This window comes from Tursiops truncatus, chromosome 11 (assembly GCF_011762595.2).
Source record: "Tursiops truncatus isolate mTurTru1 chromosome 11, mTurTru1.mat.Y, whole genome shotgun sequence".
Classification (NCBI taxonomy): domain Eukaryota; kingdom Metazoa; phylum Chordata; class Mammalia; order Artiodactyla; family Delphinidae; genus Tursiops; species Tursiops truncatus.
In genome coordinates this window covers 102,110,517-102,138,400 of record NC_047044.1, presented here as the reverse complement: position 1 = coordinate 102,138,400, position 27,884 = coordinate 102,110,517, and the positions used below count along the sequence as shown (strand labels likewise).

The window sequence follows — 27,884 nt, the reverse complement described above, 5'->3', positions numbered from 1 at the left end:
ATAGGAAATTCATAGAAGAGATACAGATGATTAATAAACATATGGAAAGATACTCAACTGTATTAATCTATAAATTAAATCTGATCTAATTTAATCAATAATGAGATTTTTAGGGCTTCCCTGGTGGCACAGTGCTTAAGAATCCGCCTGCCAATGCAGGGGACACAGGTTCGAGCCCTGGTCCACGAAGATCCTACATGCCGCGGAGCACCTAAGCCCGTGCACCACAGCTACTGAGCCTGCGCTCTAGAGCCCGCAAGCCACAGCTACTGAGTCCACGTGCCACGACTACTGAGCCCGTGTGCCACAAGTACTGAGTCCGTAAGCCACAACTACTGAATCCCACGCACCTAGAGCCCATGCTCTGTAACGAGAGGCCACTGCAGTGAGAAGCTCGTCCACCGCAACGAAGAGTAGTCCCTGCTCGCTTCAACTAGAGAAAGCCCACGTGCAACAACAAAGACCCAGCGCAGCCAAAAATAAATAAATAAATTTATTTTTTAAAAATGAGATATTTAGGGCTTCCCTGGTGGCGCAGTGGTTGGGAGTCTGCCTGCCGATGCGGGGGACGCCGGTTCATGCCCCGGTCTGGGAAGATCCCACATGCCGCGGAGCGGCTGGGCCTGTGACCCATGGCCGCTGAGCCTGCGTGTCTGGAGCCTGTGCTCCACAATGGGAGAGGCCCGTGTACTGCAAAAAAAAAAAAAAAAAAAAAAAAAAAGATGAGATATTTAAAATCTATCAGACTGACAAAAATTAAAACTTACTAAGTAATTGGTGTTAATTGGAGTCAACTTGGCAGTGCCTACCACAGTTTTAGACACTCATGCCCTTTGATCCAGTACTTCCACCTCTCAGTACCTGCAGAATATTTACTCATGCACAAAAATACATCTAAAGGTGTTCATTCGCTCTGCATTTTAAATAGTGAAAAAATGGGAATGTCCTCAATATTTACCAATATGGGAATGGGAAAAATACAGTGTATCTATTCATGGGTTAGATGTAACAATTTAAAAGAATAGTATCCATCTGTATGCAGACTTGGAAATTTTCCTAAGACATTATTAAGTGAAAAAAAAACAATGAGCAGAATAATTTGTACAGTAGAATTTATGATGTAAAAAGTATTTGTATCTGCTCTATACACGTATGCAAATGCCTAGAAGGAGGCCTAGAGGGATATACACATTTTACTACTCTGAATAGTATGCCCTACAATTCCTATCCACTTGGAATCTCAGAATGTGTGAACTTATTTGGAAATAGAGTCTTTGCAGATGTAATCAGACAAGTGAAAATGAGGTCACGCCAGATTAGGATTGGCCCTAAGTTGTGGCTGGTGTCCTTACACTAAAACACACAGGGAAGACGGCCACGGGAAGACAGAGGTAGAGACCAGAGTGACCCAGTGACACACAAGCAATGACAGGCAGGGCCGTACCACCAGCTGCCAGGAGAGAGGCCAGCCAGACTCTCCTTCACAGCCTCCGGAAGGAACCAGCCCTGTGGCACCTCGAGTTCAGACTTCTGGCATCCAGACTGTGAGAGAATAAAATTTCTCTTGTTGTTAGCCAAGCACTTTGTGATAATTTGTTACGGCAGTGCTGGGAAACGAATACACACCTGTTTAACAATGTTTACGTCTCAGGAAGAGGTTCTATCAATATATTTTACAGTGAGAATTTATTCTTGCATGGCTAATTTTTTGCCAAAAAAAGTAAAATAATAAACCACTCACATTTCACATTGGAAGTTTTGGCCCCTGCCACTTACCAAGTATGAAACCTGGAGCAAGTTGTTAAACATGTGAAGGACTCAGTCACTTCATCTGTAAGACGGGGCTGTCCACATACTCACCTCCCAGGTTGGTACGGATTCTCCCGGGACCCCCCCCTCACCGTCCATGTTCTTCCTCTAACGTGGTTCCAGAGACTGTGAACGCCCTTCCACCCACTCTGCCATCCTGTCTCTAATCCATGTCGCCAGCCCTGGCAAATCCATTTTACGAAAACACCACTAACTGTTCCTTTCCTTTTTGAACCCTTTCCAAAAAAAAAGAAATTCCTCATTACTTATTAAATTAAACCCAAACTTCTGAGGGTAGATCAAGACCTTCTACATTCTGAGCCCCACTTCCCTTCCATCCAGGTGTGTGGATGACCTTTGGACCTTGAACCTTGCCCTTTCAAGCATGCCACTGGGTATGCTTCTCCCTGTAAACTAACTGTCCTCACTCTAAGCCCCATTTCAGCCTTCAGCCTTCTCCCATGGCCCCCAAACAGGAGAAATTTCACCTTCCTTTGAATTCCTGTAGCATTAACCCTTAGTATAACCCCCATTAAACTAAAAACTCCTTTTGAGAGAAAGAACTTTATTCATTATTGTGTCTGGCACACCATCTCATGGACAGTAGGTGATCAATACATATTTGCCAAATAAATGAATAACAATTACAAAGTACTTGAGTTTTATGTAATTGATACAGGTTCTAAAATTTTTTAAATTATAAACAGAAATGATATACAGTCAGTACCAACCAGTACAGTAAGCTTAGCTGTAAAATATGGAAATAGTTCCCTACCACTGCCCCTTGCCACCTGACTGCCCCCTGCTACCAGTGCTGGCCTGGTTTCTACTCCCCTGGGAGCCCCTGGGCTCCACAATCTCCCAGCTGAAGGACCACCACCCTGTACAGCAGGAGTACTCCAGACCTGATGCAGCCATGGGGCCAGGGTCCACTGGTGGAAGTATCCACTCTGACTGATCCAAACCTGCACAGTGTCACTGTTAAGTATTTTGATAACCACCACTGATAATAAATAAAGTTTAATTAAACAATTTCAAAACAGTGCCTCTCCTCACTGCAGAATATCTTAAAAGAGTCTGCAGATCCAGGAACAGAAAAGGAAAATGATACTCTGTAGGTCTCTGAAGGTTTAGGGTACATCCATTAGGACTCAATCTTCATGTAAACCAGAAGATATGCAGTTTCCCGCCTAGGAAGAAAACAATTGCAACAGTGTCACAGAAATGAAACATTCATAGTTAATTAATACATTATTAATTCACGATAGGACACCCGTCAGAAAACTTTCCAGGTTATTGGATCAAGTCTTCATATCCATCACCTTAGAGGGGACAAAACTGGTGACCTGGGAAAATAACTATTATTAAGCTGCTAGTTAACGTCTCAATCAGGGGTTGACAAACTATGAGCCTGTGAGCCATATCCAACCCTGTTTTTGCAAATAAACATAACTGGAACAAACCCACGCTTATTCACCCACGTATCATCTGTGGCTGCTTTTGTGCTGCAGAGGCAGAGTTGAGGAGTTGCGACAGAGACTTTGTGTCCCAGAGGCTGAAACATTCACTCTCTGGCCTTTTACAGAGAAAGTCTGCCAAATCCTGATCTAAATAATGGGTTATCGGGACCTCCCTGGTGGTCCAGTAGTTAAGAATCCACCTTCCACACAGCGGTTAAGAATCCGCCTGCCAGTGCAGCCCTGGTCCGGGAAGATCCCACGTGCCACGGAGCAACTAAGCCCATGCACCACAACTACTGAGCCCACGTGCCACAACTACTGAAGCCTGCGCGCCTAGAGCCCATGCTCCGAAACAAGATACGTCACCACGATGAGAAGTCCATGCACCGCAATGAAGAGTAGCCCCTGCTCGCCACAACTAGAGAAAGCCCATGGGCAGCAAGGAAGATCCAATGCAGCCAAAAATAAAAGTAATTAATTTAAAAAAAAAATCCGCTTTCCAGTGCAGGGGACATGGGATCGACCCCTGGTCAGATAACTAAGATCCCGCATGCCGCAGGGCAACTAATCCTGCGCGCTGCAACTGCTGAGCCCGCATGCTCTGGAGCCTGCATGCCGCAACTAGAAAGAAGCCCATGTGCTGCAATGAAAATCCCTCGTGCCACAACTAAGACCCCATGCAGCCAAATAAATATTTTTTTTAAAAAATAATAATAATGGGGGATCACTGACAACCAAAAGGTGACAAAGAGTGGGCATCTAAGGAGATGCTTAGAAGAAAAGGAAGAGAAGACGAAAGGTACAAGGTGGAGGCGGGGAGGATTCCAAGCACGAATTTCACCTAATTCATTAGTTTCCAAGTGAAGGCCTACGTGTGCAGCTGGGGTCATCCTGCACATCATGCTTAGTGTACAATGTCATCTCTAAGCTTAGCAGGAAAAACTTACAAAGTCTCTGCTTTACCTTCACCCAGCTTTTTTCTCTCCAGCTTCCCCTCTGTAGTTATTGATTTTTAACAATTTAGTTATTGTTATTTACTACATGCAAGCCACTGTACCAGACAAAGAAGGAGGAAAAGAGTGATCCTTGCCTCCAAAAAGTTCATGGTTAATGTGAAAGAATGTTATGTAGGCGAACACTTACAGAGCAGTGGGATCCTTGCTGTAAAGGAGGTGAGCTCCAAATGCAGGGAAAGCATCTGAGAAGCTCCTACAAACCTGCCTGGATGCTGCTGGGAAGCCTTTACAGAGCAGGTGGGCACGAGCAGAAGTACTGAAGCATGAGAGGGGGGTTGCCGCAGTGACAAATTAGGAAAAGGCAGTACAGGCCGGGAACAGCCCACGCAAAGCCACGCACAGCGTGATATTTGGGAGCCACTTATACTTCAGTACTGTTGGAGTCTAAACTGCAGGAAGAGCAGTGTGGTGGGTGGTACTGAAAGATGAGGCTGAGCAGTATTCACCAGAGGGCCATCCAAAGGCGAGTGGCAGCTGAGTCCGTGAGTGTTTCATAGAGTAGCTAGCACCCTATGCTGCTCAGGGTGTGTGAGCGCGTTGGGACCCCATCACCCCAGTGCTCTCTCACCAGCGGTAGCTGTGATCTCCATAGGTACACTGGACATCTTCCCAGGACACCTGGAAGCACACAGACAGACAAGGTGAAGCGGCCCTCCCTCACTCACCCAGACAAACCCACCCCCGTTACGCCCATGACCTGGATCACCTAGTGACAGGTGCCATGGTATGAAGTTTCTTTAGTACACTGTCCCTCTGTTTAAACTTGGTGTTGATGAGCCAGGATTTTCTAACTCTTTCTGACTCTTCTTGCTTTCAGTAAGCTTCCCCCAGAGCACGAGGCTACAGGGCACTGAGCCTAGAATCCCAAAAACCTAGACACTGAGCTAAGTGGAGTAGCAGAACGCTGTAAACCAGACAGGGACTCCATGCAGAAAAGGGCTTCAAAGCCCACGAAAGGCCACACACACAGAGAACAGGACCACAGCGTGTCTGGGCCTTGAGGGCCCATCTAGTCCTGGCTCAGAACTTATTAGAGGTGCAGAATCCAGGGCAAGAGGCAATTCTGGAAGATGTTTCTCACCCAGCAAACGTTGGAGTCGTTGAAGCAGAACCATTTTCCATTCACAGAACTCCGGACATAAGCACAGTAGTGACCGAAGTCAGCCTTCCCCACATGGGCAATCACAGCGAAGAGTTCATACTGTCCCCCACGCTGAAGGACACAAGGACAAAGAGAGCCCCATCATCCCTCCTCTTCTGACCCTCGTCTAGGAGGAGGAAACTACTTCATCGTGCCTTTGCTCATTCAGTGCCTTTCTCTGCCAGGCACTGGTGCTTCCAGGGCACTAGAAAACCGTCTTTGACCTCAAGACTCACAGCTAATTATGCCAGAGCTGTAATCCCATGTTTTATACCAGATGCATTTGGAGGTAAATTTGGGAAGAACCACTTTTTGCCCCAAAAAGGAGAAGGAATGACCTGCTGAGGAAAGCTCCCAGAGAAGACGTGCTTGAACTGATCCTGAAGGGTCATCATGGCACACGCGTGATGGAGTATGGACCAGGAACTGTGGCGGCCCGGTGGGAACAGAACAGTACACCCGGAAATGCAGCTGGGGGTGCTGGGAGCCATGGGATTAACGTCCACAAAGGCCAAGTCAGGAATCAGAACTTTATCCCGAGCAGCGGGAGCCGTCGGAAGGCTTTACGCAGGGGAGCAACATCATCGGATTTGTGTTTGAGAAACACTGAAATAACGTGGTGTGAAAAACGGACTGAGAGTTCAAGTGAGGCAGAGCCAACGGGACAAGTTAGGGAACCACGATGGCATGAGGAAGAAGTGTTGAGAGCCCAGCCATTACCCCCGGGAGCAGCCAGTAAACGATAATAAGCATTATTAACACAGCAATTACTAGCTGACTGCCAGCACCTGGCCAAGTCTTCCCATGCATTGTTCCATTTAACATCCACAGCAAACCTGTAAACTGGGTGCCAGCATAAGTCCTACTTTGCAGACGTGGAGTCTGAGCTCAGGGAGCAGAGTAATTTACTCAAGGGTCAGAGCTCATAAAGAGAAGAGGCGGGAGTTTAACCCAGGCCTGCCCGGCTTCGAAGCCCAAGCTCTCGACCCCTATACTGAGGAAGTGAGGGTGAACGTAGAGACGAGGGGACAGATTTGTGCAAAGTTAAGGAAAAATAATAAGTTCCTTTGCAACTGATGGATATGGTGGTGGGGGAGCAAGTAGGGGGCACTACAAGGATGAACCCCAGATTTTTGGCTTGGAAATTAGGAAGACGCTGCTGCTATAAGGTCACACATGGAACAGAGGTGTCTGGGGATGAAGACAGTGCATTTGGGGACCGTGTGACAGCACTGAGTAGGAGGTGGACACACTGTTTGGAGGTCAAGAGTGAGACCTGAGCAGGAGACAGGGACTGGAAGTCTTCAGTTTGAGGTGATTGAAACCATGAGAATTAATGAGATGACATTCAAAAAATGGGAAGAAAAAGGAATGGAATTAAAACTAAATACCAATAAAAATGGGCAGGAAAGGATCCAGCAATGGAGAAAGAAACCCCAGGAGAGAGGCCTAGAGTAGGCAGACTTTGAAGGAGAATAGGATCAATAACAGAATATCACAAAAAGATCAAGTAAGGGAAAGACCAAAAAGTATTCACTAGGTTTGGCAGTAAGTCTTTCTACTCCCTCAAATCTTAGCAAGTCAAGATGAGAGAATTCTCTGTGAAAAGACAACAGTGGCAAGAGAGAGAGTTTTCACTGATTGTGAGCAAGATCTCCACATGAGTTGGGAAAATTGTACTTGTTTTCTCAACACAGTCAAATAATATCTCTAACCTGACACTTTGAAACAAGATCGTGAAGGGGACAGGATGAGGGTAGGACAAACGAAGCTTAGTCCCCCAAAAGGGAGGGCTAAAATCATTCTCTATTCTCACGTGGGGATGTTACACTGGATTTTTTTTTACATCTTTATTGCAGTATAATTGCTTTACAATGGTGTGTTAGTTGCTGCTGTATAACAAAGTGAATCAGCTATACGTAAACATATATCCCCATATCCCCTCCCTCTTGCATCTCCCTCCCACCTTCCCTATCCCACCCCTCTAGGTGGTCACAAAGCACCAACCTGATCTCCCTGTGCTATGCGGCTGCTTCCCACTAGCTATCTATTTTACATTTGGTAGTGTGTATATATGTCAGTGCCACTCTCTCACTTCGTCCCAGCTTACTCTTCCCCCTCCCCGTGTCCTCAAGTCCATTCTCTACGTCTGACTCTTTATTCCTGTCCTGACCCTAGGTTCATCAGCACCTTATTTCTTTTTTTTAGATTCCATATATATGTGTCAGCATACGATATTTGTTTTTCTCTTTCTGACTTACTTCACTCTGTATGACAAGACTCTAGGTCCATCCACCTCACTACAAATAACTCAATTTCATTTCTTTTTATGGCTGAGTAATATTCCATTGTATACATGTGCCCCATCTTCTTTAGCCATTCATCTGTCGATGGACACTTAGCTTGCTTCCATGTCCTGGCTATTGTAAATAGTGCTGCAGTGAACATTGTGGTACATGACTCTTTTTGAATTATGGTTTTCTCAGGCTATCTGCCCAGTAGTGGGATTTCCGGGTCATATGGTAGTTCTATTTTTAGCTTTTTAAGGAACCTCCATACAGTTCTCCATAGTGGCTGTATCAATTTACATTCCCAACAGTGCAAGAGGGTTCCCTTTTCTCCATACCCTCTCCAGCATTTGTTGTTTGTAGATTTTTTGATGATGGTCATTCTGACTGGTGTGAGATGATACCTCATTGTGGTTTTGATTTTCATTTCTCTAATGATTAGTGATGTTGAGCATCCTTTCATGTGCTTGTTGGCCATCTGTATGTCTTCTTTGGAGAAATGTCTATTTAGGTCTTCTGCCCATTTTTGGATTGGGTTGTTGGTTTTTTTTTTGATATTGAGCTGCATGAGCTGCTTGTATATTTTAGAGATTAATCCTTTGTCAGTTGCTTCATTTACAAATATTTTCTCCCATTCTGAGGGTTGTCTTTTTGTCTTGTTTATGGGTTCCTTTGCTGTGCAAAAAGTGCGGGGCAATCTCTGGATCTAACTCTCAGTTCACGAGAAATACCAGGGCTAGAGGAGTATGTCAAATAAGACCTGCCAGCCAATTCTGGATATACACTTAAAAAAACCTTCAAGCAAATAAATTTCAAGGAAAAGAAAAGGAGGGGAAGCATCAAAGAAACTTAACCTGAAGAAGAAAGAAAGGCAAGGGGGAGGGAGGGAGGAAACAAAGGTAAGCAAATACAAGTGTAGACTTTATTTGGCTCTAGATTCAAACGAAGCAAACAACTTACAGGACAGTCAGGGAAATGCAAATATTTACCGGCTATTAGAGGATATTAAAGAATCATAAGATGGACTTGGTCTTGTTTAGAAAAAGAGTGCTTATTCTTTAGAGAGACATAATGAAATGCTTACAAATGACATGTATGGTGTCTGGGATTTGCGTCAAAATCATCCAGTAGAGGTTTGGAGAAAGAAGAGGATGGGGTGTAGGTGAAGCAAGAGTGGCCGTGAGTTAGGTAACTGTTTAAGCCGTTGGTGGATGTGGAGATTCATTCTGTAATTCCTCACAAGTCTTTTCAAGAGGAAAAAAATTTTAAGATATATTTCATTAGGTAGGCTGTGCAAGTGGAAATAAGGAAACTAGAAGGAAAGAAACTGAGAATCCTATGAAATGTACATGCCCTGAACAGGGAAGGAGCCACCATCACACGCTGTCAGGCCTCAATTTTTAAAAAGCCATGGTTCTAGAGCATGGATAGTAAACCGCCCAGGGGTGGAACAAAACAGAAAGTCCACAAATGGACTCACATATGTATGGGAATAAATGTAGCATTTTAAACCTATGGAGAAAAGACATTTATGTCACTTTTGTCTCAGAATTTCCCAACAATTCATTAGCTCAAGACAATTGAATCCAACTTGACTCTGAATCAATTTGGCCCAACATGCTGGCTGCTTTCTTATTATCCCCAAGGTAAGCATAAGCTGCCGGAAGTAGAACGTTAGGCTGGGGCTCTATTTAGAACCCAGGGTGCTGTGGTTACCTGTGGCTACGTAAGCACTGCACATCCTATTTAAAAGGAAGGTTCTGACTTATGGGTTCCTTCCCTCATTGCTGTGAGGTAGATGAGTACAAATCCAATCATCAGAAATAAAGTCTTTTGAATCTTAAAAGAAATGCAACGGCCAACAGCAAATGTTGGTGGCAACGTGAGGCTGACAGCCCATCGCTGTTATTCGAGAGACTCGGGTTCCCATCACTAAACTCCTTTTTTGAAAAACAAGTGTTTCTCGAGTGTATGAATATGTTTCTATGAATCATACCAAGCCGTTGGTGAGCGTCCCTCCCTCTGTGTCCCGAGCTCGGCCACCGGAGAAGAGAAGGATGCTCAAAATGCATCTCTGGTGATCTTGATGCCAATCATCTCAGGGGAGGGAAGACAAAGGACGGGGTGTCTTACGTGGGGGGTGGAAGGGACACGAGGGGCCTTCACCTGCTCCTCAGCAGCGCAGGGCTCTCCCTCCATCTCAAGGAGCTTATTTAGATCCAAGTTCTGGGGGAAACACAGTGAGTGGCAGATTTTTTCTGTCCGCAGATTTTTGCTGGAGAAACGCATGAGGTGGATGGTCAATGTCTGGGGCAGGTGGGTCAGTGTCAAGACCTGGAAAAAGCAAAGTCACCATGGAGACGAGTCCCAGGCACTTGAAACAGGTCGATTCCGAGAAACACCAGGGCCGACGGTATGTTCTTCTTCCAGAAAAGAAGGGAGCGGAATGGAATCACACGGTAAGGGCCCCGCCTGCTGGATCTGCTGGGCCTCCCACGGAAGGCTCAAGAAGCCCAGGGCTCCGCCCAGGAACCCAGGGGAACTACGGGGTCTGCTCCCCTCCCAGGGGAGTCTGGCCCTGAGGGGAAAACAGCACCTGCTCTTGTGCCTTCCCCCCTCCGTCTCAGTGATGGGGTCCGAGGAGCGTGCCCACAGCCCTGGAAGTCACAAGCCCCAGGATCCCCAGCCTGAAGGGATTCCCTCCCTCAGTGGGAGGCCCCCAAGGGGAACCCCAGACGGGCCAGAAGCACCCGGTTTGGGAGCAAGTACCTGCTTCCAGCAGGTCTTCTTCTCACAGTTCCCACAGAAGCACATGTCCTCGCTGGACAGCTCCCTGGGCTGGAAGAAACAGCGGAGGGCGTCCTCCTGTCCCAGGGGAGCAAGGGAAAGGCAAGGTTATTACCTTCTGGGTACAACCCCTCACCCTGCCGATGAGCTTAAGCTTCTCTCCTCATTTTCCCCAGGTCCCCTAACATCCAGCCCAGCGTGGTACATGTGCCAGGGTCTCAGGAAAGACCTACGTTTTGGAGGAAGCAGTGAGGATAAGGGGCTATAGGAGGAGAAACGTTTTTTCCCCGCAAATGAAAGGAGAACTTAGCCAGTGCCATGCAAAGGAAGCGGAAATGATTTTTTAAAAGCCAAGGGTGGATTAAAGAAGGAAGGGGGCACCAGAAGCTCTGGGCTGTGTGGGAACAGAAAACTCCCCACAAGGACCCCTCACCAGTGTTTTCAGGGGCTTTGAATCCATGTCGAAAAGAGAGACGGGGAGGGTCAGCATGCTGCTGCTTCTGTCACTCTCCATGGTACATCCAAGGCAAACGAGGGACTCCCTCACGCGAATGGCATAGAGGGCCTGCAGCCTCGCTACCTGCAAAAGGGAGGGGGAGGAGGATGAAGGTGCAGAGAAAGCCGCGAGTAAGCAGGTCCGGCCAAGCTCCAGCGCTGGAGCCACCGCACACAGCTCCGGAAGGGCAGCCGCTCTCCGCTCGCTCACAAAGGCGTAGAGAAATCACAGCAACTGCACTATGCAATCGTGATAAGCATTTTACATGCATTTCCCCTTTCAGTCCTCTCTACACGTCACACGGACAGCATCCTCACCTTCTGAGCTCTCTCGTTCTAGGACTTACCAAGTCCACATCTGTGATTTGGTCTTTAATCAGGTTCCAGACTGTGAGGTAGAGCTGGGCAGCATCATGCTGGACAAACACTGGCCAAAGAGAAAAGTAACGCCCAGGGTGAGGACCCAGGGACACCTGTCCTGCCCTCCTGCCCCAGCTACCTAGATGCATGCGAACACTCGTCACGTTGCCTTTCCCCGCTTTCAGGCTAAGTTTCCACAGGATGTTCGGTCATAAAAATGAAAGATAAGCTTGGTATTGATTTTGAGAACTCCTTTTAAAACTCAAAGTCCAGCCCCACTGCATCACACAAGTCTTCTGTCCTCTGAGTTGCCACCCACCCCTGCTGGCCTCCGCTGGGGAACCCAGCTACACAAAACCAATAGTCAGTGGTGGATTCTCTCCTATGTCCCTGCCAAGCCTCCAACTGGACTCCTGTGGCCACTGACTTCTCTATGCCTCTCCGTATTTTCTTTATTCACTCCCCTTAAAATTGAGCAGTTTCCCAACACTAATACCTGACCCAGGTCTTCCCCAAAGGTGTACGGGAGAACAAGAAGGGAAATAACCTTCTCGGTGATAGAAGGTGCTAGCGGAGAGGAAGCAGGAATAAGCCATGAATCCTACACACGTGAACATCAGGCTACAAGCGGTGCACAGGGGTGAATGAATCCATGTTCCCGAGTTGCAAAGACGTTGCAAGAAAAGGTATTAAATATTCATATCTACTATCTCAACACCATTTCCTCCATGATACTTATCACAATCTGTACTTAATGTTTTGGGGTTGTATTTTGTTTTGGCCTGTGTCTCTCCTCTAAACTGTCAGCTCCATGGAGGCAAATACTCTGTCAGTCTAATTCCCTTACCAGCTCAGTAACTGGCACATAATAGGTGAACATTACATATTAGTTGAATGGTTAATTAATCCACATTCCAAGCTAATAATCCCAAACTGTAGACAAGCAGCCTGGTAGCAGGCTGCACTGATGCAGTCTCCAGGGAATTATTTTCAGAAGGCTGCCCACCACACAGGACATAAAGGGAGTCGCGTCAGCTTGCCACATAGAGCCACCTTGCCACACCTGACCATCCCAGAGCCAGAAGTCCCAATTCATCTAAGAAATACAGGGATGCTTGCCCAACCCATAACTTCCTTCACACCTGCTACGTGCAAGGCATTGCAGAGGCCAGAGAAATTTCCTATCCCCAAGAAACCTATAGTCTAGTGGGAGGCAAGTATCCATGTACTCACAATTCAAAGAAGAATTTAGGGCCTTCCCTGGTGGCGCGGTGGTTAAGAATCCACCTGCCAATGCAGGGAACACGGGTTCGAGCCCTGGTCCAGGAAGATCCCACATGCCGTGGAGCAACTAAACACGTGTGCCACAACTACTGAGCCCACGTGCCACAACTACTGAAGCCCACATGCCTAGAGCCCGTGCTCCGCAACAAGAGAAGCCACCGCAATGAGAAGCCCGCGCACCACAAGCAAGAGTAGCCCCCGCTCACCGCAACTAGAGAAAGCCCGCACACAGGAATGAAGACCCAACTCAGCCAAAAAAAAAAAAAAAAAAATTAATTAATAAATTTATTAAAAAAAAAAAAAGAAGAAGAATGAGAAAAATTCCCCAGGTGTACAAACTGCTATGGAAAGCTAAAGAAAGGTGACATACAACTAGGACAGTGGAGTGCAGGTCTCTGTAAAAGCAGGATGCCTGCTTTCACCACTTCTATTCAACACAGTACTGGAAGTTCTAGCCAGAGCAATTAGATAAGAAAAGAAATAAAATGCATCCAAATTGGAAAGGAAGAAGTAAAATTACCGCTGTTTGCAGATGATATAATCTCATATGTTAAAAGACTCCACAAAACAAAGCTTTTAGATCTAATAAATGAAATTAAAAACATGATACAAAGTCAACACACAAAAGTCAATTGTATTTCTATAAATACATGAACAATAAACAATTTGAAAATGAAATAACACAAACAAATCCATCTATAATAGCTTCAAAAACAATAAAATACTTAGGAATTAACTCAACCAAATTGGTAAAAGACTTGTATTATGAAAACTACAAAACACTGCTGAAAGAAACTAAAGAAGTCATAAATAAATGGAAACACATTCCATGGACTAGAATATTTAATATTATTTAAAAGTCAATACTACCCAAAGCAATCTACATATTCAATGCAATTCCTAACAAACTCCCAATAAGATATTTGCTGAAATAGAAAAACTCATCATAAAATTCATATAGAATCTTAAGGGACCCCAAAATGCCAAAACAATTCTGAAAAAGAATAACAAACTAGAGGACTCACACTTTCTCATTTCAAAACTTACTACACAGCTATAGTAAGCAAAACAGTGTGGTACTGGCATAAGGACAGACATACAGATTGATGCAATAGAATAGAGTCCAGAAATGAATCCTCACATGTATGGTCCAATAATTTTTTTTTTTTTTTGGTCCAATAATTTTTGACAAGGGAGCCAAGAGTATACAGTCGGGAAAGGATAGTCTCTTCAACAAATGATGCTGGGGAAACTGGATATCCACATGCAAAGAAATGAAGTTGAACGCTTCTAACTGCATATACAAAAATTAATTCGAAACAGATCAAGGACCTAAATGTAAGACCCTAAACAATAAAATGCTTAGAAGAACACATAGGACAAAAGCACACGACCTTGGATTTGGCAATGACTTCTTGGATGTGACACCAAAGGCACAGGTAACAAAAGAAAACATAGAAAACTTCAACTTCATGAAAATTTTTTAAATGTATGCATCAAAAGACAGTATCCCCAGAGTAAAAAGGCACCCCACAGAATGAGAGAATATATTTGCAAAGCATATGTCTGATAAGGGATTGACATCCAGAATACATAGAACTTTTAAACTCAACAACAAAAATAACCCAATTCAAAAATGGGCAAAGAACTGGAATAGATATTTTTCCAAAGAAGACATTCAAATGGCAGTAAGCACATGAAAAGATGCCCAGCATCACTAATCATTAGGGAAATACAAATCAAAACTACAATGAAGGGCTTCCCTGGTGGCGCAGTGGTTGAGAGTCCACCTGCCGACGCAGGGGACATGGGTTCATGCCCCGATCCGGGAAGATCCCACATGCCGCGGAGCGGCTGGTCCCGTGAGCCATGGCCGCTGAGCCTGCACGTCCGGAGCCTGTGCTCCGCAACGGGAGAGGCCACAACAGTGAGAGGCCCGCGTACCACAAAAAAAAAAAAAAGAAAAGAAAACTACAATGAAATACTACCTCACAGCCCTTGCAGCTACTTCAGGCCCCCTGCAGCTCTCTCCAAGGATGGCACAGTAATCGAGGTCGTGGACCCCAGCAGCCTGAGCCAATGAGATATCACACCCACCCAGAACCAGAGCCACCACAAGCCTCACACCACTACACCTGGATCACAGCACACCCCAGCTGCAGGTGAAGGTCCTTCTTAGCAAAGTCCCTACACAAGTCTACAGGGATCATGGACAATCAGGGAAACATGATACCACCAAAAGAAAACAGTAAACTTCCAGTAACTGAAACCAAAGAAATGGAGATACCAAATTGTCTGAAAAATAATTCTAAATAATTGTTCTAAAGATGCTCGGAGAGCTACCAGAGAACACAGATTAACAATTTAAATAAATCAGGAAAACAATACAAGAAAAACAGAAGTTCAACAAAGAGATAGAGAACATAAAAAAGAACCAAAGGGCAATTTTGGAGCTAAAGAATATTGAACTGAAAAATTCAACAGAGAGCTTCAAAAGCAGACTGGACCAAGCAAAAGGAATCAGTGAACTAGAAGGCAGGTCATTTGAAACTGTCCAGTCAAAGGAGCAAAAAGACTGAGAAGGATTGAAGAAAGTCTATGGGACTCCATTAAGAGAAACAACCTACACTTTAATGGAGTCCCAGAAGAAGAGAGGGGAAAGGGGGCCGAAAACTCATCTAAAGAAATAGTGGCTGCAACTTCCCAAATCTGGGAAGAGATTTAGACATTGAAGTTCATGAAGCTCACTGGTCCCCAAACATACTCCCTTTGAACAGATGTTCTCCAAGACACATCATAATACTGTCAAAAATACTGTCGAAAATCAAAGACAAAGAGAGATCTTAAAAGCAAGAGAGAGGAAGTTTACCACCTACAAGGGAACCCTCATAAGACTATCAGCACATTTCTCAGCACAAACCTTACAGACCATGGGAAGGTGGGATGATAGGGCAAGTGATGAAAGGGAAAACTGCTGATAAAGAAAACTGTACCCAGCAACACTGTCCTTCAGAAATGAAGGAGAGACAAAGGCTTTCCCAGGCAAAGAAACACTGAGAGCTCATCACCACTAGACCTGCCTTACAAGGACAGCTGAGAGGAGTTCGTCAAGCTGAAATGAAAGGATGCTCGTTGTAACAAGGAAAGAGACTGAATCAGTTCAGTGGGAAAAGAGTAGTATTTTCAACAAATGGTGCTGGAACGATTGGATGCCCACATGCAGGAGAATGAAGTTGGACTCCTATCTCACACTATTCACAAAATTTAGCTCTAAGTGAAACATGGATCTAATGTAAGAGCTAAAAGTATAAAACCTAGAAGAAAACGAAGGAGAATGACTGCTAATGGGTATGGGGTTGCTTTGGGGGGTGATGAAAATTTGCTAAATTTAGATTGTGGTGATAATTGCACAACTCTGTGAAATACGAAAAACCTCTGAATTGTACATTTTTAATTGACTGAATTTTACAGTGTGTGATGTATACTTCATTAAGGCTGTTAAAAAAAAACTAAGCTATTTACGAGTTTCCTTTTGTAGAACACAGTTTCTCCTTATGAATCCTTTATTCTGTTTCCCTAGAATCCTTTGCCTGCAGTTGAATCAGCTTTGAGGAGACTCTTAGGCTTATTTACTCCACCAGGAGGCAGAAAAAGGGTGAGTGTGGAAGTAATACATGCATAGATAACATCAGTGCTGCGCCTGGAAGACGGGGCTTCCTTAAGAGATCTCGCATCCACACACGTGCCTCCGACACAAGGGTTTCCTTCCGGTTCACTCACTGAGCCTCAGTCCCCCTCCTCTCCTCTCCTCTCCTCTGCTGCCCCCTCCCGCGTCCCCTCCCCCTCGCACTCCCCTCCCTCTTAGAGCACCAGGCCAGGATCCTGAGCTCCTGGAGGAGGAACGCCTTACGTGGTACACTGTACATCTGGAGACAGTAGGCCAGCCCCATGGGTCGCACCGCTTTCTCCCGGCTGTCCTGCATCTTCTCCAGCAGCAAGAGCAGCTGGAAAGGGACACTTCTCCTCTGCTCCGCAGCTCCCCTTGGCACTGTCATCCTGCCGAGTGAGAACAGCCACGAACCTCCCTGTCCCCACAGTTCCCAGTGCTGGGGGCACACCACAATCACATGGGAGAACTTTCAAAAATCTCACGTCCAGGCCACTCTGCAGACTAACTACATCAGAATTTCTGGGGGTGGGCCCAGTTACCAGGATTTTTAAGTTTCCTAGATGATTTAGACATATAGACAAGGTTGAAGAGCTACCGTGTTAGCAAATCAGCTATAGGGGAGTATCCTCTCAAGAGGGGAATCAGCACAGCTGCGGCCTCACCCCTCTCCCCACCCTGCATGGCAGTCACACCAAAACGAACGGCAGGTGCAGCAGGTCCTGCACCTACAGCAAAATGGCCAGCCTGAAGTTCTCCAAAGGCCAAAAGCAAGTATGACCTAGGGCCTGGGAAGGACACATAAAGGAATGGCAGTGTATCTTGGCAATGGTTTGTTTAATCACTGGCATCTCTCAACTGCCCATGCCCATGGAAGGGGAAAAGGAGAAAGCAAAAGGCAGAAAAAAATGAGTGATAAAGTTTATGTATGTGAACATATACATATGGGCGTGGTGCTTGCGTTCCCAAGGAAATTTGCCTGTCAGTCCTGGCGGAGTCTCAGCATGTCTCTGCAGAACAGGTTGAGAAGAAAGAAGGGTTCTCGGGCTTCCCTGGTGGCACAGTGGTTAAGAATCCGCCTGCCAACGCAGGGGACACAGGTTCGAGCCCTGGCCGGGAAGATCCCACATGCCGCGGAGCAGCTAAGCCTGTGCACCACAACTACTGAGCCTGTGCTCTGAAGCCCGCAAGCCACAACTACTGACCCTGCACACCACAATTACTGAAGCCTGTGCGCCTAGAGCCCGTGCTCCGCAACAAGAGAAGCCACTGCAACGAGAAGCCCGTGCACCGCAACAAAGAGTAGCTCCCGCTCGCCGCAACTAGAGAAAGCCCGCGCACAGCAACGAAGACCCAGCGCAGCCAAAAATAAATAAAAATAAAATAAAATAAATGTTCAATCATTTTTAAAAAAAAAGAAAGAAGGGTTCTCAGGATGTGTATACTGTGTGAGTGTGGATGTGTTTCACTTGAGAAAAATCAATAGACTCATAGACCTGCCCGTTGATTAGACACTGGCAGGGTCCCCACTTCCTTTTAACCAAGTCAGTGGCTGCCAATCTGGCTACACTTTAGAATCACCTGGGGAATCTTCCGAAAAGTACGAATGCTTGGGCCTCACCCTAGACACCCACCTAGGCCCCAAGTGGAACCAAATATCTGGGGGTGGGATCAGCATTTACATTTTTTAAAAATCATCTTAGATGATTATAGTATATCGTCTAGATTGTGCAGAGCAAGATCTTTTCTCTGTTAGCTTTTGGAAGTAGACTTCTAAAAGTCCAAACCACTGTGAATAACTGAATAACTGAAAACATAAAATAATATACACATTTATCTGCCTGAACAATTGCCTTACCTCTTCAGTATCTTGGTGAATTCCACGTTCATAACGAACACCTGGATCAGGGAGTTAAGGCAGCAGGTCTGCCCAATGTTGTGTAAACCGACCGGGCCTATGAAGAGCAGAGGGAAGATACTGAGGGAAGCCCTGCCACAGAATTCAAAAAATACCAAACACTCCTCCAGACCCTCCTAAGGACATGAAACACTATAAGGTACTCCCAGAGGCACAAAGAATTCACTAAGGAGCTTGGAAACAAATTGGAAAGGAGAGAGAAACACGACCCTCTGCAAAGTGAATAGCAGCAGAAGTTTTAACAGTCCGTTAGGAAAAGAGAGGCCACAAGGAGGTGTATCACTCGTTGTCAAACTTATAACCCAAGCAACAGTAAGAGCAAAGGAAGAGAAACCTTACAGACAGTGCACTGGGGAGAACTAGGGGCCCTGCCCACCCAAGCTGTCCCTACAGAGCTGGCTCACAGTGGGCATCTATGGGCTCAGGGGCGAGAGTCATCTCCCAGGCAATCTACTCTGGGCCCCAGGGGTAAGGCCCCTGCCCAGGCCCTACCAGGTGGTGGAAAGGAATCAGAAGAAAGCTCTGGGGGAGATCCACCTCATCTAAACTCACCTTGAGAGGCTGGAAACCACAAGGAACTTATGAGGATGTGACAAAACCAAAAGGTAGTATTTCTCTGACCCACTAGCAACCAACCTCCCCTTTCCCACCCAACCTTGGGCTCCGCAGACCCCACAAGGTGTGTAATTTAAGAGGGAGGGAGTCCACTAATCTCAGAGCTCCCGGGGAAAGGGCTCTGGTGTACGAGCTGGGGCAGTAAGAACGTAAGAATCCACGGTCAGCAGGAACCCGATCAGCAGAAGCACCTTGTCACCAGACACACTAGCACCCAGGGGAAGGCTGGGGGCCACGACATGCCAAGCACAGGATTAAAGCAGCTTCCACAACAACCTCATTATTCTTCCCAACAATCCTATGGGCTCAGGAGCATAATCATCCCCATTTCACAGAGGCAGAAGTGGAGGCACAAAGAGCAGCAATCATCAACCACAGAACTCTACGGCCCAGCGGACGAGCAAAGCGTTTCTGCGCAGTCAAGAGAGAAGACTGGGGTTCTCGGCCCATTGGGAGCCCGGGCTCGGGGCTCCCTGTGTCTCTTCCCATTGCTGCTCCCGTCCTTCTCCTAATGGGCTTTGCTGAGAAACGCTGAGACAGCCAAGACCGGCCTAGGGACCCGGAACCATACCCATCAGCAGTCACTCCAAGACCCCCGGACGGCAGCTGCAGGGCGTCTTCAGGACGGCGCGACCTCACTTCCAGGAAGAGCTCTCATGAGCCGGCCTTGGCCGGACCTCTGTGAAAACACACCGCAGAGGAAAGGATGAGAGAAGGGGAAGCATATCCATGTGATCAGTTCTGATCCCCAAGAGCCAGGCTTGGGGGGAGATCAGTGTCTGGGGAGACTGGCCCGCCAAGCTCTAGGGCGAGAAACGACAACTCGGTGAGACTCCGTCCCCTTGGTCCCTCATTCCCACTGTGTCCTCATTGGGACCCACGGCCCCAGCCTCTGCCCTGGGCCCTCTGTTCTGGCAAATGGTTCGACATTCACCAAGGGGTCCAGACCAAGACACCTGGGTCTCCCTGTTCCTCACTCCCAGGCCCTCCACTGCCTGAAGGCTGCTCAAAGCCCTCTCCTTGCTGTCCACACGCTGGCCCCAAGGAAGCCCGTCCTGGCTCCTGGGGAAGGGGCTGCTGTGAACACCCACGCGTGTTGTACACAGGGCCGTTCAAGTAACTGGGGCTGGGAACAGCTATGTCTGCCTGTAGTGGGAGGTGGTGACCACTCACACTCCAGCGGAACAGGAGCCCTTCCCCAGGCCACCGGGTGTTGGTGGTCGACGGCCCCCAGCTGAGGCCCCCTCCAGAATTCACCCCAGTGAAGAAAGCTGGCCCGGTTCCTATCCAGAGTCTGGGCGATGAGGGGGCCTAAGGGCCTTACCACCTGCCTGAAGGGTCACCCAGCCCCCGAGCTCCCCTTGGCATTGGCTGAAGCCTCTGTCACAAATTTTGGGAGTTCAAGTCCTCCGTTTGCCCACCTTGCTGTGCTCACCCTCTGGGTGTCGTTCCCAAGGGTGCTCCCCAGCAGACCTTCCCCACACACAGCTCAGCTGGGACTACACTGTCAAAGGAGGGCAAATCAATGGCAGGGCCTTGAGTCTATTGAGCTTTCTCAGACAAAACCCACACACACAGGGTATAGAGACTTCTCAACGGGCTCCACCAAGAAATGCCGAGACTCAGCCAGGACTGGCTGGCGAATGTCCTTGGGAACCCAAACACCACGCCCATATGTATATATTCACATACATAAACTTTCTGACACATTCTTTTCTGCCCTGGGCTTTCTCCTTCTTCCCTTGCATGGGCACAAGCAATTGAAAGAGGCCTGTAATCGAATATCCTTGTTATAATGTGAAATGGAAAAAGCAGTGTATTTTCAACCATGTCACAGTGATGCCTGATACAGCAACAGAACATTGCAGAATATTCTGGCTGTCTTCAATTTTTTGCAGTTATAAAAAAACTGCAGTGAACATTTTTAGGTATAAAACCTTTTTCTACCTATGTGATTTTTCCTCAGGCAAACCAAAGGTCATAGACACAACAAAACTGCAGCTATAAACCAGGTCATGTTAACCAGAACCCACGTCTTCCTGGCAACACAGGCTTCAGCCTGTGAATTCTCCCCAGGTGTGTGGGAATCTCAGGAGGAGTCTCTTGTGTTTTGGAGCGAGGTCACAACCACCATACCCTGTCCCTTCCTGCCCTGGAGTGCCCACTGGTGTCTGCAGGGCACTGCCCGACACAGCAATCCATGCACAAAGGTTCCCTCATATCTACAAGCAGGGCCTTCACGTGGAAGTGGGATACAAGCCCAGTCCTCCTACTGCCTCGTGCCTTTTCATTTCACCAAGTTCTTCAGCTTTGCGGGAAGCCATCTCTCCCCAGGGCTCAGGCCTGCCCCCGGGTCTAAGCTTGGGCACAACCCATGCTCTTTCCTCAATTGCTCCTCTGTCCCCGTGCAAATAAACCTGTGGCCTTCAGATACAACCAGACGCTAAATCAATGTCTAGGAGAGGGGCCTCCCTGGCGGTCCAGTGGTTAGGACTTCGCCTTCCAATGCAGGGGGTGCGGGTTCGATCCCTGGTCGGGGAGCTAAGATTCCACATGCCTCGCGGCCAAAAAACTAAAACATAAAACAGAAGCAATATTGCAACAAATTCAATAAAGACTTTAAAAATGGTCCACTTCAAAAAAAGTATTTAAATATCTAGGAGATATTCTTTTTTTATATAAATTTATTTATTTATATTTTTATTTTTGGCTGCATTGGGTCTTTGTTGCTGAGCGTGGGCTTTCTCTAGTTGCGGTGAGCAGGGGCTACTCTTGGGCTACTCTTCGCTGCGGTGCACGGGCTTCTCACTGCGGTGGCTTCTCTTGCTGCGGAGCACAGGCTCTAGGCACACGGGCTTCAGTAGTTGTGGCACACGGGCTCAGTAGTTGTGGCTCGCGGGCTCTAGAGCGCAGGCTCAGTAGTTGTGGCACACGGGTTTAGTTGTTCCATGGCATGTGGGATCTTCCTGGACCAGGGCTCGAACTCGTGTCCCCTGCATTGGCAGGTGGATTCTTAACCGCTGCGCCACCAGGGAAGCCCTAGGACATATTCTTAAAAATATAATTACAAGGTCACAGTGTACGAAGTTTAAGGCTCTTAATATACGTAGCTAAATGACCTGCCCCCGTCTGTACTCTAGTCAGTGGCTCAGAGGCCCGTCAGGATTCAGTGGTTTAATGAAGTGACCTAAGTTCACTGATATTCACGAGGGCAGGGTTCGTGGGAAAAGTGAGTCTGGATCTGAGTTTATTAAAGAGGAAAGGGTATGGTTTAAAATAAGGGGCACCTTGAGGCAGGGCAGGTGTTATGCAAAAAAAGCCCCGGGGTCTGGGGGAGAAGCATGTGGGGAAGAGTGTGCAAAGGGCTGTGAGCAGACCTGCACAGGTGAACCCAAGCCAGGACTGGAATAAAATGTAGACATTCCAGAATTTTAGTTTTTATAAAAAGTAAGTGGTCACTAGTGGTCAGGGAAGTGCAAACCTTGACCATAATGAGATACCATTTTACACTATTCAACTGGCAACAGTTAAGAATTCTGATGGAACCAACTGTTGGAGGGGATGTAGATAAATAGGGTCTTTTATATACTACTAGGGGAGGGTGTAAAATGATACAGTCGCTTGGGAAAACAACGTGGCATCATCTTTTTTTTTTTGTGTGGCATCATCTTGTAAAGTTAAACATTCACTTAACTTCAACCTAAAAATTCAAAAGAGAAATTCTTACATGTGTCCCTGGAGACATAAACAAGAATGTTCATAGCAGTGCTGTTTGTGCAGCAAAAACATGGAAACAATCCAAGCGCTCGACCCAAATGTCAGAAGAGTGGGTACGTGAGCTGTAATAAATTTATACAATGAAATAATATTCCTCAGTTGCACCTGAGTGAACATGTCACAATAGGGTGAATCTTAGAAACACAATGTTGAGTCAAAAGGCAATTCTTAGAAGATAATATCCAGTATTTCTTTTTGTAGATTCAAACTCAAGGAAAATGAGACACTATGCTATTTAGGCATCAACGTGCATGTGTGACAAAGATTTTTAAATGGATAATGAAGATCAAAAAGACCAGGCCAAGGACTTCCCTGGTGGCACAGTGGTTACGACTCTGTGCTCCCAATGCAGGGGGCCCGGGTTCAATCCCTGGTCAGGGAACTAGATCCCACGTGCATGCTGCAGCTAAGGAGCCCATGAGTTGCAACTAAGGAGCCCGCCTGCCGCAACTAAGACCCGGAGCAGCCACATAAATAATAAATAAATAAATATTAAGAAAAGACCAGGTCATTACCTCCAATGGGCAGGCAGAGGGATGAGAGAAGTAGAGAGCATGTAATCGCCAGTAATGCTCTAGTTTGGGGGGAAGGGTTTCATAAGTGTTCATTTTATCATTAATTAGTTAATTAATTAATTGGAACTTGGAGTCAAGGCCAGTGGTCTGAGGCAAACAGACATGGTCTGATGCGGGTGTGGAGTCATTCTCTGCAAAGAGCACGCACACAGCCCAGCAGTGAAGGCACAGCTAACTCAACTGCTGACAGATCTGAACCACAAATCACTTCCAGGACTTTCCCCAACAAGCTCAGTTTTAATTGACTAGAGAAGTCCTTAAGGCAGATGCCCTTAGATCTCTCTCTCCAGTGAGAAAAGCAGAAGCCAAACCAGGCATGGGAGTGTCGGCACTGCCCCCTAGTGGATACATGGGAATGTCCCGGTGGACGTGGGCTGAAGACAGACTGCCAAGGCTGGTACCAAGTAAACAGACAGGAGCACACACCCAAGGACAGATAATAAAAGACCTAAAACGAAAACCCTGAATCATACCGAAAGACCAGTCGTTCCCACCTACTGCCAGAGCACTTAATGATAGTGGCATTGCATCCAAATGCATGCTAAACGTTGTATGAAGACGTACATTTTTCAGATGAAGTAGAAAAGTACCAAAGCATGGCTTCACTTTATTATTATTATTCATCTGAGATCTGCTCCTTGGCCTCAGCCTTTGAAAGGCCATCCACCAAACGCCCACCTCAGTCCCCTTCTGGTGTCCCTGCGCTGGTACACAATCAAGTGATCACTTTGGTTACCACCCCATGTGACCAGTGTAACAGAAAGGGGGGGGGGGTCACTTGGATTAACTGTTAATATCGGAATATCCAGTTGCAAATGATCCACACAACTTAGGGTAGAAAATCTCATATATTGTACTTTGTATGTTGAGATATAAAAGCATAATTTTCACTGCAAAACAAAGATGCTGCAACAGTGAATGGTCTGGGCCATTATATGCATAAAATTATTTTAAAATCTTAAAAAAGGAAAAGAAATTAATACATATAGTAAAGAGAGAGTAAGTTTGCTAAATAGTTTATAGAGGATATTATATCTTTTTTGGCTTACAACTTTATTAAATTTTAAAAGTAATTGAGAATAACAGAGTTAGACTGTATCAAGTCTAACAGAGTTAGACTTTGCAAAATTGTTTGGTATGCCAGCCTTCTCATAATATTAAACAAAATAATCTTTAAGAATTGTATTTAAATTTTAATTATTAATCCCAATTAAGCCATGAGTCTTTCAAGAAAAAAACCCTTTTTGCAAATTCTTCACATCTTGTGAAGATGAATTAAAACCAGAACATCAACTTTACCACTTATCATGAGGAGGAAAAACTCCAAACATATCTACAAAAAAATCAATAATTAAATCATCATTCAATCCAGGTGTGATAAAGAATATAAAAAATCTGAAAAGAACCAAAGCACCCAAAACACAGCTTGTTCTCACTAGTCAAACTTCAAAAACCACAGACTACACACGTGAATCAAGCACACTGCTCTTTGTAATGTTTGGTCTACTTATGGAGGCTAAAAACTGTTGTTCAAATGATGGCTTTAGATTGTCACTCAGTTTAATAGTTGGAAATAAAACTCTCAACTTTTGACAGTTACCCAAACTATGAATCCTAGGGACAACATTGCTCTGGAAAATACATTCCTAAAAATAATTTTCCTGAATTACATTCCGCTGTGCGCACACACACACACACACAAAAAAGTGATAGTTTTAAATGTGCTACTTCTATATCATGTATATCAGGCATCTGAACAGGCAGAAACAACCAGAGCCTCTTTTAAACAGAACGGTGGGTTAATGGTGAGTTCGGTCGATTCTCTCCTTGCAAGTCTGATTGAAGAAATATTTATAGACTGGAAAACCAGTTTTTTAAATGTCAACGCCATACAGTTGTCATCAACAGTGGAACAAAGAAGATGAGGGCTATGAATGGTTTGGGAATCACACACTTGGTCAGGGCTGACTTGGTGAGTACACAACCTGTGTAGCTGCCCAGACTTGCACTCAGAAGACCCCGGCTTGGTTTAATGCTCTCCTGTTGCAGTCCTGAAATTCTTCACAATTGTTTAATAAGGAGCCCCAAGTTTTTACTTTCCTAGGGGACCTACAAGTTATGTAGACTGTCTTGTATATAGTGTTTTGTTCACATCCTTCAGTATGCGTACAGCAGGGTAATTACAGCACAGAAGAATGTAACAAGAAATCCTGGTCAGAGGAGAAAGATGGGGAGACGGTTTCATCATCCTTCATCAGAGACTTTGGAATAGTCTCGTCAAGTACTTATGTGAGATGTTCAAACACTATGGGGTAGCAGACACTATGTGTTTAAAGGGCTACTAAGACAGTAACGACCACGGGGTTGGGGGCGGGGGAAGCCCTAATGCTGTAGTTTTCAGAACTTAGCACCTGCAGTTTGTTCACTAGAAACTACTGAAGTAACCACACTAAAAGTCTTCTTGAGAATCCAAATATTTCTCATGCGATAACTGCTGTAAGATCCTCCCGTTCTACAGTCCCAGTGATGTGCTGAAATTACTGTGCGTTTAAGCAAAGGTGAGGGGCAAATGGCCTCGACTGTAACCAAACACTGAGTCTAACACTCAGCCCTTCAGTGTTCTGCCAAAAGGTGCAAAAGCTTTCCTGAACGCAGAGATTTTCAGTGCGTTTTCTCAATTAATGGCTACTAAGAGTTCAGTTCTTATCTGAAGGGGAGCTGGGTCCTCAATTTTTTTCTTTTGTTCTGCTAAAATATTGGCAACCACTGGTCCAGCATCTTGGAAGCAGGTAGGCAGGTCTCTGGACCTGCAGCAACAGCATCACCTGAAGTTTGTTAAAAAGGCAGGATTGGAATCTGCCTTTTGACGAGATTCCTAGGTGACCTACGCAAGCATTAAGGTTGAGAAGCTGTTCTAGACAAGCACTGACCAAGCTCAGGCTGCAGGGGACTGGCCACCGGCATAGAGGATTTACTGCAGACCAGCTACCTTCAGGTCATTTCATGAAGACTGTTTTCAGTTCAGTCCCAGCGTTGCTCTCCCTGAAGGTGCATGACTCCCGGCTGCTTTATTTCCATTTAAGGGGTCACCAGTGAAGACCTCCTGGTGTTACTTGTGCAGAGAGATCTTTCAGTCCGGGTACACAGCAGCAGCCAGCTACTGGGAGTGGACACTGCCACAGCCAGCCTGGACGACCACTTGGCAACATGTACCGCAACCTTGAAAATGACCCCAGTGGACGCCTGTCATTTCTGCCAGCCCAGTGCCCCACCTTTTGGTAGCGTACTCACCTCTTCTTTACAAACACTATCTCCACTTTCAGAATATGAGTACTGGGTGGAGCCCACACGCACAGTCCGGCTCAAAGGCCTGGCCACTCAGGGCCCAAGGTGACTGTTTCAGCAGTGGTCACGTGACCCGCTCAGGGCTGCTCATAATCAGCCTCTTTTTAAGGCGTTTTAAGCCAGAAGAACATAAATCAGACCATCTTTGCCAGCACAGGAAGAAAAACCACCAGCCCAGGAAAAGAGCCAATGACACAAGCCTCACAGTGTTCTAAATCCAACCCATCATGGCAACGACAGATTCAGACCTCATTCTTAATCATTCGTGTGTGTTTCTCAAGTGATGGTAATGTGCCGGGCACACAGATTAGAACACTCCAGATGAAACCCATTTTCCCCTTTGCAAGCTCATCATTGTGTAAAAGTGCCCAAACTGTGCAACACATTTCTGTTAGTGAAAATACAAAAAGCGGTTTCTTTTTTTTTTCAGTTCTTTGATAGTGATCCAAAAACCAAGATGGATCTGTGCACCTGTATTAGTCCGATTTGTATGAGCACATTAGACCACCTGGATGTCTAGGCCTGAATCGTCCGCCTCACTCTCACAATATAACACCAGAAAGATATGTTTTAAATATTTGCCTCTTTTTTGAACAATTTCAAAGTATAACTACCTCAATGCTGTAAAGCATGAAGTTAAAGGCTCTGCTTTAGTTTTCAAAACACTTTGAACCCAGATTTTTCAGAGGTCATAGAATAGAGTTTTAGGTTTAAAGGTCTAAATTTAGCTTTCTTCCAGGAAAAGAGGGAGACGGTAGAAGGCGGATTTTGCAATTTCTTCTTTAATTAAAAACAGTCGTGCAAAAAAAGTCCAAATAAATATATCAGCGTGGGAAATTTTCACTGATCTAATATACGTATTAACGAATACAGACCATTATTATAATTCGCTCAGCCCCAAAAAATCCCATAATTATCCACGTGGCATTTGAGCACAGCCCCGTTGTGCCTTCCCTGGAAAGAAAGCCTCCAAAAGTATCACCAAACTTGCCTCAGGTGCAGCGAAGAGTCAGACCCGCGCTGCTAAGTTGGATGAGGGAGAAACTCAGCAACCGCGTCCGGACCTCCAGGCAGCGGCGTGGCGGGCGCTGCGGGCGGGGTGAGCGGGGCCCCGTCTGTCCCCACCTAGGTCCCCAAGTCTAGGTCCCCAAGTCTGTCCCCGCACCTCTGTTCCCACCTCAGTCCCTGCGCCTCTGTCCCCGCGTCTGCCTCCGCGCCTGCCTCCGCGCCTCTGTCCCCACCTCGGCCCCCGCGTCTGTCCCTGCGACTCTGTCCCTGCGCCTATGTCCCCACCTCGGTCCCCGCGCCTCTGTCCCCAAGCGCCGGGCACCTCTGTGCCAGCACCTA

General features: G+C 46.2%; 1 protein-coding gene across 7 annotated transcripts; it reads right to left on the bottom strand.

The window, feature by feature from the left end:
• Window positions 1-498: 498 nt before the first annotated feature.
• USP18 (ubiquitin specific peptidase 18) lies at window positions 499-27,884 on the bottom strand. 7 transcript variants are annotated; one of them, XR_012324587.1, is made up of 11 exons: window positions 27,529-27,884; window positions 19,412-19,519; window positions 18,166-18,262; window positions 16,551-16,696; window positions 11,344-11,423; window positions 10,935-11,081; window positions 10,484-10,579; window positions 9,881-10,048; window positions 5,367-5,498; window positions 4,732-4,903; window positions 499-2,999 (listed from the first exon to the last, which is right to left on the bottom strand). XR_012324587.1 is itself a non-coding variant. In XM_019925836.3 (11 exons), the coding sequence occupies exons 2-11, from the start codon at window positions 19,413-19,415 to the stop codon at window positions 2,954-2,956; spliced, it is 966 nt and encodes a 321-aa protein (XP_019781395.1). In that variant the 5' UTR covers window positions 19,416-19,519; window positions 27,529-27,884; the 3' UTR covers window positions 506-2,953. The 7 variants fall into 7 exon arrangements, 4 of the variants coding, with proteins under 4 accessions (XP_019781396.1, XP_073645304.1, XP_073645303.1 ...); XM_019925836.3 differs by having other exon boundaries at window positions 506-2,999; window positions 4,854-4,903; XM_073789203.1 differs by lacking the exon at window positions 5,367-5,498 and having other exon boundaries at window positions 502-2,999; window positions 4,854-4,903.

Coding starts and splice junctions, on each gene's coding strand:
- USP18 (XM_019925836.3), bottom strand. Junction 11,082..11,343: donor AAATCACAGATGTGGACTTG/GTAAGTCCTAGA, acceptor TCCCTTTTGCAG/GTAGCGAGGCTGCAGGCCCT. Junction 4,904..5,366: donor ACGACTCCAACGTTTGCTGG/GTGAGAAACATC, acceptor GTGTGCTTCCAG/GTGTCCTGGGAAGATGTCCA.